Raw genomic sequence first — 16,735 nt, forward strand, 5'->3', positions numbered from 1 at the left:
AGGACAGAGACGGGTGTGTGAGTGTATGCAAAAACTATTATTATTATTATTAATTATTATTATTATTATTAAAATTTGTATACCACCCTGCATCCATAGATCTCAGGGTGTTCTGCAACATAAAAATACAATATAAAAAATGTAAGATGCATAAGAAAAACAAGAAAACTAATAAACCAATAATCCCCCCTTCCACAACTCATTTAAAAGGGCACTGGATGGCAATCAGCCAAAGGCCTGGTTGTAGAGGAACGTTTTTGTCTGGTGCCTAAAGGTGTATAATGAAGGCGAGTGTACAGAGGTGAAATCTGCACCCATTGCTCTACCCTCTGCCTTTTGCTCCTGATCCTGCCCACCACAGGGACAGGTGGCCCTCGGACGCTTGCCCAGAAGGGAATGTGGCCCTTGGGCTGAAAATGTTCCCCCCCTCCTGGCCTGGATGAATATTTGTTCATGTTCTCATGATGCTTCAGGAACAGGACAAGATATAAATGCGCACAGACTGGGGAAGGTTTGGCCTTCCTTTATGCCAGACTTTGCACCCTTGTTCCTTCTCCTTACCTGGATGGACCCCAAGTTCTCAATGAGCTGTTCGGTGCTGGAGACCCCGAGAAGGACAGAGCTGACGCCTTCAGAGCGGAGGCACCAGGCTGAGGTGAAGAGGAGACAAGAGAAATCAAATAAGGAGAGCCGTTTAAAAACTTGCCACCCTGGAAGAAAACAAAAGGCGGGCAGGGAGCAAAGAGCTGCTTGCCCACCCAACAACAGCAGAGGAATCTGGGTGGAGTTAAGACACCATCCTGGCTGCTAAAACCTGCCTGGGATAAACTTGAATTAGGCCCATCTTCATGCACACTGGCCCTGGCTAAGAGAGAAACCTCCTGGGGCTGCCGAGTGTCAGGGCTCAGTTCCGCCCAGCCCTGGAACTAACCTCAGAAGGACAGCAAGACCCTGAAGAGCTGCAGCGTCCGGCCATCTCTGCCCCAGGACTAGAGGTCCCCTCACCAGCTGCCTGGCTGGCTCTCGGAGCACCCTAATCTCCCCCAGGGCCACAGGAGTAGAAGAGGTGGCAAACTAGACACGAGATTCAGGGCCACTGCCAAAGTGCCTGACTTAACTGCACGTGTGGCTACGTGAGAGTAAGGGGGAGCACCCCCCTGGATCAGGGCCTGGCTGAGAGCTAGGGAAGACGGGCGTCTCCAGCGCCTGGATAAGCTCCCAGTTTCAGCTGCTGCATTGCTGATGCTCCACATTCAAGTCCTCTAACTTGGGGAACAGACAAATACGAGGGCGACCTTCTCTACTCCCGTGGGCTACGGCTGAAGCACCAGGAAGCTAAGGCATCTTCTTTTCTCCCGTAACTTTTCAAGAGAGGTTATTCCAGGATGTCACACGCCTCTTGCAGCTGGAAACCGCCTCCTGATTTCTAACCTACTTCTCTTAGCTGCTGGTAGCTGCTGAATCTGAGGAGCTTACATTGCCACCTTTGGCCTAAGTAGCACATCTCCTTGTTAGCTCTATGGCTAACAAAGGTAGCTGCCTTATGCTGAGGCACGCCACAGGGGTCCACCTAGCTTGGTGTTGTCCACACCAACTTCCTGCAACCTGGGGCTTTCCAGATGTTTCAGACTACAGCCCCCAGACTGTAGTACAAAACATCTGGAAGGCCTCAGGTTGGGGGGAAGGTTGTCTACAATGACAGCTGGTGGCTCTACAAGGTTTCAGGAAAGGGAATCTCTCCCACCCCAGAGCTACGTAACTTCCCCACCTCTGAGGCAGGATCTGGAATGCAACCTGCCCCAGATGGGCAGCTGCTTCTGAGGCCTGCCCTGACCGACACAGATGCTCCGCTCCTCCCTCACCAATGGCCAGCTGCGCCACTGTGCATCCCAGGCGCTCTGCGATCGGGTGGAGTTCCTTCACTTTGGCCTGCTGCTTCTTCCCATCTTCACTCTGCAATTTCTCCTTCAGCCAGTGGTACCCCTGGAGGGTGCGAGGAGCAAAGGAAACAGGCGCAGAGGCACAGAATCATAGAACTGTCGTCTCGGGAGGGACCTAAATGATCATCCAGTCTAACCCCCAGCAATGCAGGGATCATAGCTAACACACAGCATGGCGGTGAGCCACTGGCAGGCAAGGATGGAGGTTGTGAACTTGCAAAGCAGCCCTGAGGGATGTGCTGAGCAGCCAGCAAAGGATTTAGGACCCCTCCAGATTGATTTTTTTTGGGGGGGCAGGTAATTTTGCAGCAGGTGTCACTGACACAAGAATAGTGCCTTAGGGGTGGGTTCATAATGGATCATTGAAGCATCATTGCACTTTATTAGTTGTCCTGCAATGTTTTCCCATGTGCAATGATGCCAAAAAAAGTGGGACAACACCCCCTACAAACCCCCCCCCCCCAGTGGTATGCCTGCTCCGAAATCTTTGTAGGGAGGAACAGTCTTGGAAACAGGTGTTTGTGTAACTGCCCTGATAGCATCATGAACACAAACAGTCATGAATGCACAATAAGGAGGAGGTCTGGAGGAGGCCCTGGTGTTTTGGTGAGGATAGTTTCAAGTATCACTGAGACGTCAGCAACAAATTGATTTATGTTTGGGACGAAGAAGGGAAGGGTTTGGTTTCTTGGAGCATTGCCAGTGTGCGTAATTTGAGCCCCAGGACTTCTGTATTCCCAGTGTTTGAAAGTACAGTGGTGCCCCGCAAGACGAATGCCTCGCAAGACGGAAAACTCGCTAGACGAAAGAGTTTTCCGTTTTGGAGGTGCTTCGCAAAACGAATTTCCTATGGGCTTGCTTCGCAAGACGAAAATGTCTTGCGAGTTCCTGCGGGTTTTTTTCCTCCCCCCCTTTTTCTAAGCCGCTAAGCCGCTTATCCGCTAATAGCGCTAATCTGCTAAGCCGTCAATGGGCTTGCTTCGCAAGACGAAAAAACCGCTAGACAAAGAGACTCGCAGAACGGATTCTTTTCGTCTTGCGAGGCACCACTGTAACAGTGAACAGGGAGGGCCAAGCAGGTCTTGTGGGCCCAGTAAACAACTAAAGTTGTAGGGCAGTCAGGATCAAGGCTTGTGAGCCGTGAGTTCCCGAACTGGTTGTCATTAACCTGATGTCCTCCAGACGTTGTTGGACTACAACTCCCATCAGAACCGGCAGAATGGTCAGCAGTCGGGGATGATGGGAGTTGTAGTCCAGCAGCATCAGGAGGTCTCCACAGGCCTGTCCCCCCTGATTTAAGGGCTGTGTGTGATGTCGACAGGGCGAGGTGAAGTTGGGAGGCGGAAGGCCTCAGCAAAAGCAAAGGAGACGGTACCTTCATGGCGGCACGGCAGTTTTCAGGCACCCGATCCTCATATTTCCCTGTGATAAGTCCACAAGACAGCGGGGACCAGGTGATGGCTCCCACTCCTAGCAAAAAAACAAAGCAGGTCAGGTAAAGAGAAGGGGGAAGCAAATTACATTCCCCACCTCTTCCTACCACTGTACACAGATTAATTGAAATAATAGCCAACAGGCCATCCTAAATCACAGCTCTTCCTGGTTTACTTTGCATTGCAAAAGTCTTTTAACGCCACCCCATGCTGAGAAAACTCAGCAGAGAAATGCACATATTAATCTTATCTGCTCCAAAGGTCACCCTCCATAAACTTCCAATATGCCTCACGCAGAATTGTACCCTGAATCTGGGCTTATACTCCCAAGGGATCATCTTGCTTCTACCTGCTGCTCCTCCAGAAACACATTTCTCATATTCCATATCCAATCTGCAGATCCCTCCGTATCTTCTGGTTCCCCTCCCAGCAATTTGCCTCCATTGGTCCCTATAATCCCTTCTCCTGTACACAGACCTCAAGGCCTCTCTGCCTAGCCCTCAAAATGCCCCCCAAACTGTGCTGGTTTGTGCCCAAAGTCATTTTATTGGGGAAGATAGGGAGCAAAAGAAAGGGAAAATTTATATTAGCCACTCAGCTCCATTTTTGACTCTGGCCCTGCCCACCACTGGGACACATGGCCCTTGGAAGCTTGCCCAGAAGGGAATGTGGCCCCTGAGCTAAAAAGGGCTCCCCAGCCCAGCACTCTCCCGCCTGCCTCCATACCAATCTTGTGGTAGAGCTCTGGCAGCTGCGTCTCCACCTTTTCCCGCTGGAACATGTGGTACTCTGCCTGTTCACACACAGGTGGGATGAGGTTGAACTGCCGTGCCACGGAATACGCCTCCTGGTTTAGGGGAGGGAGGCAAAAATAATCAGTCTCGCAGGGCGGACTTGCTTCTGGTGGCAGATTGAGAAGTGCAGGGTCCCTGTCGGGAGAGTTACAGCCAGCCCCCCCCCCAATTATGTAAATGTAAAGGGACCCCTGACCATTAGGTCCAGTCATGGCCGACTCTGGGGTTGCGGAGCTCATCTCGCTTTATTGGCCGAGGGAGCCGGCGTTCAGCTTCCGGGTCATGTGGCCAGCATGACTAAGCTGCTTCTGGCGAACCAGAGCAGGGCACGGAAACGCCGTTTACCTTCCTGCCGGAGCGGTACCTATTTATCTACTTGCACTTTGACGTGCTTTCGAACTGCTAGGTGGGCAGGAGCAGGGACCGAGCAACGGGAGCTCACCCCGTCGCGGGGATTCGAACCGCCGACCTTTTGATCGGCAAGTCCTAGGCTCTGTGGTTTAACCCACAGCGCCACCCGCGTCCCGTCCCCACAATTATACAACCACCTTATACGGTAAGTGATAATTAGGGATGCATTGCAAAGATCATTGCAGATCTTCACATAGATCTTCTGTTTTCTGTGCATGTACACAGGCAAATGTATCGAGCGCTCCAGTATCTTCTGCTGCAGCGACTGAATTTGTGCCTGCCTTGAAGTCCCGTTGTACGTAACAGAAGTAGCACAGCCTCCTCTTGGAACGGAGGCACCTTGTATTTTCGGTGTATTTCTAAAAGCTTAGCTTTGGATCATACAAAACAACAGTGTTCTTCTTGCACACCTTCTCCAGAGTGGCCCCGGGAGCCCGTCCTCAGCAGCTGATCCGCCTCCTTTCACTCCGATTGGCTCCAATCAGCACAAAGGGCGAGAAGGCTCCTTCTCAGTGGCTAAAAAGCTCCCCTTTCCTGCTGATTGGATGGCTCTCAGATGCTGGAGGCAGGTGACCTAGGAACGGGTCTCCCAAACCCCTCACAACGCTGGACCACAACGCCACTGCTTCTGAGAAAACATGCATTGGTTTGGTTTGCACCCGCCTCTCCGCCACCCCAGAATTTACCATGATTTCCATTGCACTCCAGCGAGAGGTGCCCCAATACATGGCCATCCCCTGGTTGATCACGTAAGTCATGGCACGAACAATTTCTGAGGGTGAGAGAGGAGACGTGAGAGAAGAAATTGCCCCCCCAGACCTTTTCCCTGCCACCTTTGGAAGGTGAGCCCAATGTAACCAGGGCAGTTACTCTTTCTGCCTCCAGCAGGAACTGAATCCCAACAGTGAGGGAGAGAGAAAGGTGGGGAGCTGGATTTGAGCAGTTACTGCTCCAAAAAGCTGCTCCACACCCGTAAGATCGCTCAATCTTGCGCTAATCACATTTTCACAATGAAATCAGTGAATTACAAACTGGCTAGAATCCTTTTCTAGGGGGAAAAGATACCTGTGTTATTCATCTCTACTTCATTAAAAGCACAGAAACAAATTGGTTTGATCTACCGGTAAACTACTTTAAAAAATTATTTCCAAAGTAAGTTCCCAAAATGCTATAGTGAGAATAATGTTGCCTTCCCTCTCCTCTCCCATATTGCAAAGCTTGTTCAATTGTGGGTTCATGCGATATCAGGAAGCACAAAGGCGTCTTGAGTTTCTGCATTTATAGTAAACACACACATACATATACACACGGACACAAAACAGGATTGTCAACTTTAATCGCCTTTAATCGTTGCTTGATTTGCAGGTATTAAGCAGGCAAACTATTCACCTCCCCATTCAGAAAAGCTCCGCTTACTGATTTTTGCAGCTATCAAGTAGCTGTTAAAGGCATAAGAACAGGCAGGTTGCTTTGTTCTGATCAGTTGGCAATGCGACACACACAGAATTTTTCTACAGCAGAACACAAAAGCATGCGAGCACACAAGACACACTTCTACTTTCAGGGCAGCACCCCCATCCTTGGGTCTACAGTCGGTGAGGTCTCTACAGAATGGAGACTGGGACATTCATGGAAGGTTTCCCCCTCTAACCCCAGGAACAAAAGGGTGCAATCTTATGCCCCCATACCTGAAAGCAAGCCCCAATGATCTCAGCGGGACTTACTTCTGGGTAGGCATATGGGTAAGGTCTTACAAGGATCTGGGGCACAGGGCCGTTGCAGTGGGGAGGGCATTATGGGGTGCAAAGAGGAGTATTGGGCTTCAGGAAGGAGGCAGGGGCTGGCCATACCTCTCAAGAGCCTGGCTTGGAAATAAATCGCTATACAATGAAATTTACCATATTTTTTGCTCCATAAGACTCACTTTTTCTCTCCTAAAAAGTAAGGGGAAATGTGTGTGCGTCTTATGGAGCGAATGCAGGCTGCGCAGCTATCCCTCTTGCTGTTCTGGCTTCTGAGATTCAGAATATTTTTTCCCTTGTTTTCTTCCTCCAAAAACTAGGTGCGTCTTGTGGTCTGGTGCGTCTTATAGAGCAAAAAATATGGTATATGCAATGTCTGCAAGCATTTCAGCTGGCTAGGTGGACCTATCTCTCCTCTCTTCCCCCTGCACCCTGTTCTGGGGGTGCACTTGATTGCGCCCCCTGAGCCAATTGTGATGGGCACAAGAGGGGCAAGCCCCATTTCACAAGCAGAAGTCCTTGCAAGCGTTTCCACTGATGAGACTCAATAGCTCGATCCTGCCCGGTATCCATTGGATCTTGTGCAAGGCTCTGATTTTCACTATCTCTGAGATTTCTGGTGGCAGCCCCCAAGCTAAAGTCTCACAGTATCTCCGAAACAGACCTCAACGTGTTCCGCACACAGCCTCCTCCACGAGGCGAGGAACACAAGTTCCTCTCTTACATCAGGTATTAAGTCTACCTTAGCCTAGGATTGCGCAGTGTGCTTGTGCTGAAGAACGAGACTGCAAGCTTCCTCCCTCTCGGTGAACCCTGAGCCTGTAACAGCAGGCGAAAATCCTGCAGAAAAAGCTCTTTCATGCTGGGAAAATCTCCTTCCTAAAGCCTCGCGCAGAGCAAAGACTCTTTAACGCATACGAGCTTCAAGTTCTTCTAAACCTGGGGTGGGGAACATTCAGATCTGAAGACCAAATGCAGCCTCGCAGGGCTCTCTGTGGCCCCCGGGAGCCTCCCTAGACTACGCCCCTCACTGATCCTACTTCGCATCACTCTCCTTGGACGTTTTTGCTCGCCTGAGGTGTTTAACTCAGAGTTTAACTCTTGTCTGCCTTGATGGCGGACAGACCCTACGGTGCCAAGCGGACCTTTCCATCCAACACTCCACCCACTTTTGAATCTGTCCCCCTCCCATGTGGCCCTCAGATCACAGCCCAGGCGGGATTGTGGCCCTCAGCGTTCCCTGTTCCAAGGTGAACGCGACGCCTTTTCACAAAACAGCTTCCTTTAGCCAGAACGACTTTCCGAAGCTAGAATAACCCTTCATCCTGTTCCTTGCTTGAGAGAGGTATGGGGCTCACAGGACCTGGGGTGGACGGGGCAGCAAATTGGGGTGGAGTTTTTTGGGTGGGGTGAGGTGGGAGATCGGGGCAGTCTGCAGTACCTTCCAGCAAGAGCAATCGGAAGTTCGGGTCGCATTCTGCAGGGGGGGAAGGAGAGAACCAATGAGATGCCGCTGGAATTGGGCACAGGGTGTGTGTGTGTGCCTGGCAGCAAGAGGTTCAGGATTGGGGGGGGGGCTCTTTGCCTGCCCTTGGGCAAGCTGTCTGCTCTTGGCCTCATTCCTCCCCCCCCCCCACTGCATGAAGAATGGGCTCAATAACAACCTTCCTCAAAAGGTTATCATCCCTGTGGGAGCTAACGTTCATACAATGCATTGCCAAATGCGAATAACGGGATCGTGATAGCAAGAGAAGACAAGGAAGGGGAGTCTCTCAGTTATGGCAGCAGCGTTGCTGGGTGTCTGTCAAGCAAGGCAGGCAGTCGCAGGTAAAGGGATAGCTGCTGAGAAGCCTAGGAGAGAGGGTTGGCCTCCCCTGGATCTGCTAAGGGGGGGTGTCTGGGGAGGCAGCCGTGCCTCATCCTGACCCTTCTGAAGAAGGTTGGGCCACTCACCTTCCATGGGGCTGTTGGCGTCCATCCGGTTAGCAAAGACAATGTCGACGTACTCCAGCTGAAGCCGTTGCAAAGAGCCTTTGAGCCCTGCAAAACAGAAGTGGGGAGTAAGGACAGGGGTGGCATAGGGAGCCCCAGAACAGCTGGAGCTTAGAGCAGACTTTGCCCACTCGGTGCCCTCTGGGGATTGGGCACTGCAGCGCCCACCAAGCCCTGCCCCAGCCCAGAATGAAAGCTTGCCCCAGAGGCAAGGGCCCCCAGCTGCAGACGCACGTCTCCTGATCTCCAGGGGCTCTCCCAAGCAAGGTTCCTATTGCGCATGCATCCTGGTAACATTCGCCCAGACATCGTGGACTCCGTCAGACTCAGAGCCACCCTTGGTAATGTCTTCTGTCATTTAATGAGGATCCAGCCCCATTTGTCCGCAGGGAATGTAGGTGAAAGCAAGGGCTACCCCACACTTTCTGGAGTATTTGCCCCATAGCAAAAGGGAAAAAAAGTCCAAACTTTGGGGAAGTGGGATTCCTTGCACAAGGCCTCCCAATTGACTTTAACTATGCACCCAGCATCCCACTTCAAAATAGCAGAAATTGAGAAGCACCCCAGAGCTCTAACTCTTTGAGAATGGCATCAAGAAAGAACGCCGGGTCCCCAACTCCCATTCGCCCCAAATCTCATCTTCTTCTACCCCTCCAAATCCTTGTACCCTTTTGCCACCCCTCTGGTAGTTCCCAGATCCCTCAAACCGCCAAATGCTTTTGCCGTCCAGCATATTGTGGTCACTTCCTTCCATCCCCCCCCCAAACCCTGAAATATCAAGCCCAGCTCCTCCCCTTACCCTCAATGATGTGTTTCCGCGACAGGCCTCTCTCCGTCTCAGCCCTTGGAAGAAAATAAGAACAAAAACCTGAACGTTAGGAGGAGCTTTGGGGGTGCTTAGAGCTGTTTCACAGCGAAATGGACTCCCCTGGAAGTGGACTCCCCCTTCCTGGAGTCTTTTAAGCAGAGGTTGGGTGGCCCCCTGTCATGTCCCTTCCCGCTCTACGATACTACGAAACTGAGGCACTGCCAGCCATTACCATTTACCCACTGCTGCCCTTTGGTGGGGCAGGAGGCAGCAGTGGCGTAGCATGGGTTGTCAGCATCCGGGGCAAGGCAAGTAATTTGTGCCCCCTAACCCGTGGATTTGCGCCCCCTAACCCTAACCCCCAGATGTTGCGCCCGGTGCGGTCGGCCCCCCCCGCACCCCCCACACTACGCCACTGGGAGGCAGAGAGGTCAATGGGAGGAGAAGCCAGAGATGATTGTGACGTTAACATACAAGAGTGCTGGAGGGGAAATGGTTAAATAGGTTACCCAATCAGAACCCAGGGGGGTGGAGTCAGAGGGACTATAAAACCAGCTCTGGGAGCGGTGAAGGGAGGAGTTCATTGGGTGGCGTGGGAGTAAATTGGGATAGAGTCTGTGGGTACGTTGAGTTAGTGTAGAGAAATAAGCTGAGTCAGGAACAGTTAGGAGCTAGGAAGACAAGTAAATATCTGAGAGGTGGTTTAGTGAGTGAGAGAGCAGGTAGCGGAAGTTATAGGTTGTAATTGACCGATACTGTTTATGAAACCACACACTTGTTAAACTGCAATAAATAAACAGAAGTTTATGTTCCAATTTCACCCTGACTGGACTCAGTATTGTACCAGGTAGGGCCTGGGTGGTGGCAGCGAGAAATAAAGTGGTGACACAGGGATCAATAGACGGTGAAACGTCCGGGGACCCTGTGTGATCGCAACAATGATGACAGGTGGAAGGGAATTATTCTAATTTTGCTTTTATCTCCATCCACAGGAGGCATCACTGAGACCAAGGAGCAGGAAGCTGGGTATCTGCCTACCCTGGTTGGTTGCAGGTAAGAAGGGCAAGAAAGGGACAGGACAAGGGGAGGGTTGAAGGCAGACTGAGGTTCTTTATATTAATTTATTGCATCTATATCCCATGTTTTTGTCCAAGGAGCTGTTACGGAAATGACATGGGGGGAGGATGCATTTAATAATAATAATAATAATAATAATAATAATAATAATAATAAATATTTATTTGTACCCCGCCCATTTGGCTGGGTTTCTCCAGCCACTCTGGGCGGCTTCCAACAAAGATTAAAAATACATTAAAATGTCACACATTAAAAACTTCCCTGAACAAGGCTGCCTTCAGATGTCTTCTAAATGTCAGGTAGTTGTTTATTTCCTTGACATCTGATGGGAGGGCATTCCACAGGGCGGACGCCACCACTGAGAAGGCCCTCGGCCTGGTTCCCTGTAGCTTTGCTTCTTGCAATGAGGGAACTGCCAGAGGGCGTTTTATTGTTCTTTGGGTGATGGGTACTTTAGAAGTGTTGGGAAAGGTGTCTGATAAAGTGACCTAATGTTGAACTCGTGTAAACCTTGTACACCCCTCCCCATTTGTGACATTTGAATTGTGGTGCTGAAGGAGACTCTTGAGAGTCCCATGGACTGCAAGAAGATCCAACCTCTCCATTCTGAAGGAAATCAGCCCTGAGTGCTCACTGGAAGGACAGATCCTGAAGCTGAGGCTCCAAGACTTTGGCCACCTCATGAGAAGAGAAGACTCCCTGGAAAAGATCCTGATGTTGGGAAAGATGGAGGGCACAAGGAGAAGGGGACGACGGAGGACGAGATGGTGGGACAGGGTTCTCGAAGCTGCCAGCATGAGTTTGACCAAACTGCGGGAGGCAGTGGAAGACAGGAGTTCCTGGCCTGCTCTGGTCCATGGGGTCACAAAGAGGCGGACACGACTAAACGACTAAACAACAACAACAACAAAAGTGATGTAGTGATGATGTATCAATGATGCCTCTTGAAATGGCATCATTGCCATTTCAAATGGTTATCTCCCGCTTGGACTACTGCAATGCACTCTACGTGGGGCTACCTTTGAAGGTGACTCGGAAACTACAACTAATCCAGAATGTGGCAGCTAGACTGGTGACTGGGGGCGGCCGCCGAGACCATATAACACCGGTCTTGAAAGACCTACATTGGCTCCCAGTACGTTTCCGAGCACAATTCAAAGTGTTGGTGCTGACCTTTAAAGCCCTAAACGGCCTCAAAGGCCCAGTAGACCTGAAGGAGCGTCTCCACCCATAGGCGCCGACTCCATGGGGCCTGAGGGGGCCCGAGCCCCCTCAAAAATTCGTTTGGGGGGGGCTCAGCCCCCCCAATAATTTAAGAAAATTATTGAGCGAATGTGTGGTCCCTGGAGCCGGAGCGCAGCAGCAAAATTCGGAAAAATAAGATCGGGCGGTTGGTCGGGCGAGGGAAGGCAGAATGCTTTCCTGCATTCTGCCTCAGGGTCTTACTGCCCACCCGCTTCTGTTGCTGCGTTTGCTCAAACTCAACAAAGAGCAGGGAATCCCCTGCCCTCCTGGCAAGCAGAGGGTTAAGGAAAGGATCGACTCCTAATTCTTTCCTAGTCACACTGCGTGCAGGGAGAGAGAGAGAGAGAGGGCTGGCTTGGGGGGGACGACTTTTGCCTTCCTTTCCTCCCCCCCACCCCGTTAAACTCCTCCCCTGCATTCTTAGCCAGCTGCTTCTCCGCACACCCCTCTTGTGCTTCTTGTCCCTTCTGTGTTTTTCCTTCCCTCCCCATTTAAAACGTGGTGACAAAGCACGGATCCACATGGATCCTCAGGATTTTTGCATTGGGTCATCCCAAATTCACCATCAGATCACATTACATGTCCATGGCTACAGTCTGTACCAAAAAAAAAAACACGCACCCACTGTTGCCTGGGGCTTCTATGGTGCAAAAACATGGTTACAAAGCATGGATCCACAGGATCTTTGCACTGGGTCACCCCAAATTCACCATCAGATAACATAGCATGTCCATGGCTACAGCCTGCACCAAAAAAATCACGCACCCACTGTGGCCTGGGGCCACAATGGTGCAAAAACGTGGTTACAAAGCACGGATCCACATGGATCCTCAGGATTTTTGCATTGGGTCACCCCAAATTCACCATCAGATCACATAGCATGTCCATGGCTACATCTTGCACCAAAAAAAATCACGCACCCACTGTTGCCTAGGGTCACAGTGGTGCAAAAACGTGGTTACAAAGCATGGATCCACATGGATCCTCAGGATTTTTGCATTGGGCTACTCCAAACTCACTGTCAGATATTAAAAATCTTTATAAAATAGAGAATTAAATACATACAGAATGTTAAATTTTCAGTTTCGAAATATTAGTACTAGTTTAGTACTGTATTTCTATATTACTATAGTACTGTATTAGTTATTTTCAAATACTTAAATATTTTTAGGGTGTAAGACCCAATTAAAGTCCGTTATTTACATACAGTATTACAGTATTTACATACAGTATTAGGCATACTGTATTAACTTTATTAACTGTATTAAAGCATTAACTTTGAGATATTATTTTTATTTAATGAACCCTCAGCCTTATTCAAAGTAAGCTTAAATTAGCTATTTCACTTATTAATCAAAGCGCTATTACTGTGCGACAGCAATATTTTATGTTTTATTCTTTTAATGATAGTTTAGGATTTATTTAAATATCATTTCAGTCTTTTCAGAGCTATAAATTCACTGCTCTGTAATAGTCTATAAGCATAATTGTTACTGTAAATTAAATTAGCTTTTTACGAAAATACCGTGCGTGTTTATGTTTTGTTTCTTTTTTCAAAGCCAAAAAGTGTTTCAGGCTTGTCGAGTTTCCCGGAGTGTGGAGTTATAGAGAGTCGAGTTTTCGGGGTTCTAATGTTGATCATATGACTCTAAAATACTTTTTAAAAACTTTAAAACTCACTAATTTTCATCTAAAATTTAGAAAACTTCCTGGGGCAGGACCCCGGTATGGGCCCCCCCAATATTTTTTATAAGTCGGCACCCCTGTCTCCACCCCCATCATTCTTCCCAGACGCTGAGGTCCAGCGCCGAGGGGCTTCTGGCGGTTCCCTCATTGCGAGAAGCAAAGCTACAGGGAACCAGGCAGAGGGCCTTCTCGGTAGTGGCGCCCGCCCTGTGGAACGCCCTTCCAGCAGATGTCAAAGCGATAAACGACTACCTGACATTCAGAAGACATCTTAAGGCAGCCCTGTTCAGGGAAGTTTTTAACGTGTGACATTTTAGTGTATATTTGGTCTCTGTGGAAGCCGCCCAGAGTATAAATAATAAATTATTATTATTATTATTATTATTATTATTATTATTATTATTATATAAATGTATTCTGGGGGAAAGAGGGAAGTTTTAAAAGAGGATGTCACCCCCTGCTCGGGGTTCTTACTCCTGTGGGGACCTGTTGTGCAACAATAAAGATCATGGTCTACTGACTGCTTGCTTTGCTCCAAATTACTTGGCTGGAACTTCCTTCTTTTACTGACCACATGGACCCGTGTGGGACTTGCACCCCAATGAGCTGGACTGTGGAATAGTCTCTCACCCTGGAAATTTTTCCTTAACAGAGCTCTGGGTGGGCATTTGTGGTTCTCCCCACCTCCTCATTGTATCCCTACAACAACCACCCAGCTCCACCAACTGGGGTCATAGGATTCTGCCAGCTTCCTTTTCACCTGCAACCAGCACCCCATAACTGGACTGGGCCACTGCTCTCCACACACGGCAAATTCAACTCACACACACAGATTCCTTCCCTACAACCCCTTCCCTCCCCATTGATTCACTAGGTCCCTCGAGTACTTACTGGCCTCCCCAGTAAATCTTGGTGGTGACAACGTAGCTCGAACGCCTGTGGAGCAGAGAGAGGAGAAATTAGTGAGGAAACGATCCCTAACAAATTGAAAAAAATGTTCAAAAGTACTTTCCCTCCCCCAAACCAGAGTCCTTTCTGTTGGGGATAATTCAGACTGAAATTCCCATGTGTCAAAAACGATTATTTATGTATGCCACTATTGCGGCGCATGTTTTGTTAGCCCAAAAATGGAAAACGAGAGAGGTCCCAACTAAAAAGGAACAGCAACTTAAGTTGACAGAATATGCACACCTCACAGACTTAACATATAGAATGTGAGAACAAGAAGAACATATGTTTAAAGAAGATTGGAAAGTGTTTATTAGATATATGGGAAATAATTGTGAACAGCTGAAAACGCTGGCAGCATTAAGATAAATTCAACAGTAGAAACAAGTTTTGATGGATGCAATAATGAAGTACAGTGGTACCTCAGGTTAAGTACTTAATTCGTTCCGGAGGTCTGTTCTTAACCTGAAACTGTACTTAACCAGAAGCACCACTTTAGCTAATGGGGCCTCCTGCTGCTGCCGCGCTGCCAGAGCACGATTTCTGTTCTTATCCTGAAGCAAAGTTCTTAACCTGAAGCACTATTTCTGGGTTAGCAGAGTGTGTAACCTGAAGCGTATGTAACCTGAAGCATATGTAACCCAAGGTACCACTGTACTGAATAGTATAGTTTTTGTAAAATGTGCAGAGATTTATGATATGTAAAATGAACCACAGAAAGAGAAGGGGAGTCACTGATATCTTAAGGATGTAAAATGAGTATTTTAAATTGTAAAACAGAAAACTTAATAAAAATTATAAACAAAAGAAGAAGAAAGAAATTAGTGAGGAAGCTGCGATGCAGCAGTTGGCAACCCAAAGCACCGCTTGCCACATCTGGAAGAAGGCAGAAGATATTGACGGACAGGTGTTGCAGCTGTGAAACTGCAACAGAAGCTACAACCATTCCTGGACCAGGAAAGCTTGGCCATCAGAGTTCCTGCACTGGCTACTTCAAGACCAGATTGTTGTGATGCTCTTTATGTAGGGCTTCACCTCGCGATTGATCCAGAAGCTGCAGTTAGTGCCAGATGCTGAGGCACGATTGCCGGCAGGAGTGAGACCCTGTCGGCATGCAGTGCCTCTGTTCAGAGATTTGCCCTGGCTGCCGATTTGCTACTGGGCCAAGTTCAAGGTGTTACTATATTAGCATAAAGGTAAAGGGGCCCCTGACTATTAGGTCCAGTTGTGACCAACTCTGGGGTTGCGGTGCTCATCTCGCTTTATTGGCCGAGGGAGTCGGCGTACAGCTTCTGGGTCATGTGGCCAGCAGGACTAAGCCGCTTCTGGCAAACCAGAGCAGCGCACGGAAACACCGTTTACCTTCCTGCCGGAGTGGTACCCATTTATCTACTTGTACTTTGATGTGCTTTCAAACTGCTAGGTTGGCAGGAGCAGCGACCGAGCAACGGGAGCTCACCCCGTCACGGGGATTCGAACCGCCGACCTTTTGATCGGCAAGTCCTAGGCTCTGTGGTTTAACCCACAGCGCCACCCGCGTCCCTACTATATTAGCATATAAAGCCCCAAACAATGAGGGACCAGTTTACCTACGAGGTCGCCATACCAAATGTGCCCACTTGACCACTTTAATTCTTGGGACTGGCACTGTTCCAAGCGCCATGTGAAACATGTTCTGCATTTGTAAGAAATTTATCTTCTAATACAGTAACACCCACCCTTCGGAACTCCCTGCCTCTTGATATCAGGCAGGAACATTCACTGCACTCTTTTTGACACCTGCTGAAACAAACCTACTGAGATATCTCAAATGCTGGTGTGTTTTTAGTGTACTGCTGTTTTAAATTTTTTGAATGATTTATTACATAATTGCTTATACCAATAATTTGGTCAATTCTCTCTCATTAGCATATCTTATTGATTCTTAGATATTCACAGTTACAACTACTGTATATCATCAACCGAAGACAAGCCACCAGGCTCTCCAAAGTGTGTAAATCCCGATATATAGATAACAGAATGTTCATTATGTTTCCATTTCAACTGTTTAACTCTTTTCATTAATTGCTTTGAATTTTTGTTTACAATCAAATGGTATATACATTTTAGGAAATCAATACGTAGTATACGTATGTGTGTGTTTACCTCCATCCTTTGCTCTTCAAGATATTTCCCAATGTTTTTTCTGCTCTGAATAAGAAAAGAAGACAGAATTTTATGTATATATATATATATATATGTATATATGCAGGTTTTGGTGTCCTCGGGTGTCTTCCCGTGTAAAAGTTGGGGTGTCTAGGCGACGTTTCGACGAGGTCTCACTCGTCATCTTCAGGCTGGTGCTTTCGGCTTCTTGTTACTGGAACAGAGCAGGATCTCAGTGTTTGAGTTCCTATAAATACTGTTGAGGGGGTGTGGTGTATAGCCTCCAATGTTCTGGGCAGAGAGGAAGTTCCCAGGCTAGTGTGCCTTTTCTTCTTTTGTTCCTTAATTACTTGAGGGATATCTTGAGTGATTTCTTGAGTGATATCCTGAGTACTCAAGAAATCACTCAAGATATCCCTCAAGTAATTAAGGAACAAAAGAAGAAAAGGCACACTAGCCTGGGAACTTCCTCTCTGCCCAGAACATTGGAGGCTATACACCACACCCCCTCAAC

General features: G+C 48.5%; 1 protein-coding gene across 2 annotated transcripts in view; it reads right to left on the bottom strand.

Moving 5' to 3' along the window:
* Positions 1-16,735, bottom strand: part of KCNAB3 (potassium voltage-gated channel subfamily A regulatory beta subunit 3) — a 38,079-nt gene that overhangs the window by 5,239 nt on the left and 16,105 nt on the right. Inside the window, exons 5-14 of one of the 2 annotated variants that reach the window (XM_081886910.1) lie at positions 16,222-16,266; positions 14,020-14,064; positions 9,112-9,155; positions 8,274-8,360; positions 7,762-7,797; positions 5,265-5,350; positions 4,100-4,220; positions 3,316-3,410; positions 1,863-1,983; positions 562-650 (exon numbers count right to left, since the gene is read on the bottom strand). In XM_081886910.1, coding sequence (XP_081743036.1) covers positions 562-650; positions 1,863-1,983; positions 3,316-3,410; positions 4,100-4,220; positions 5,265-5,350; positions 7,762-7,797; positions 8,274-8,360; positions 9,112-9,155; positions 14,020-14,064; positions 16,222-16,266 — 769 coding nt within the window. The remainder of the gene's footprint in view (positions 1-561; positions 651-1,862; positions 1,984-3,315; positions 3,411-4,099; positions 4,221-5,264; positions 5,351-7,761; positions 7,798-8,273; positions 8,361-9,111; positions 9,156-14,019; positions 14,065-16,221; positions 16,267-16,735) is intronic. The other variant, XM_081886911.1, reaches the window with a different exon arrangement.

The sequence above is a fragment of the Podarcis melisellensis genome (genome assembly GCF_964234715.1).
Source record: "Podarcis melisellensis genome assembly, chromosome: 13".
NCBI classification, from domain to species: Eukaryota; Metazoa; Chordata; class Lepidosauria; order Squamata; family Lacertidae; genus Podarcis; species Podarcis melisellensis.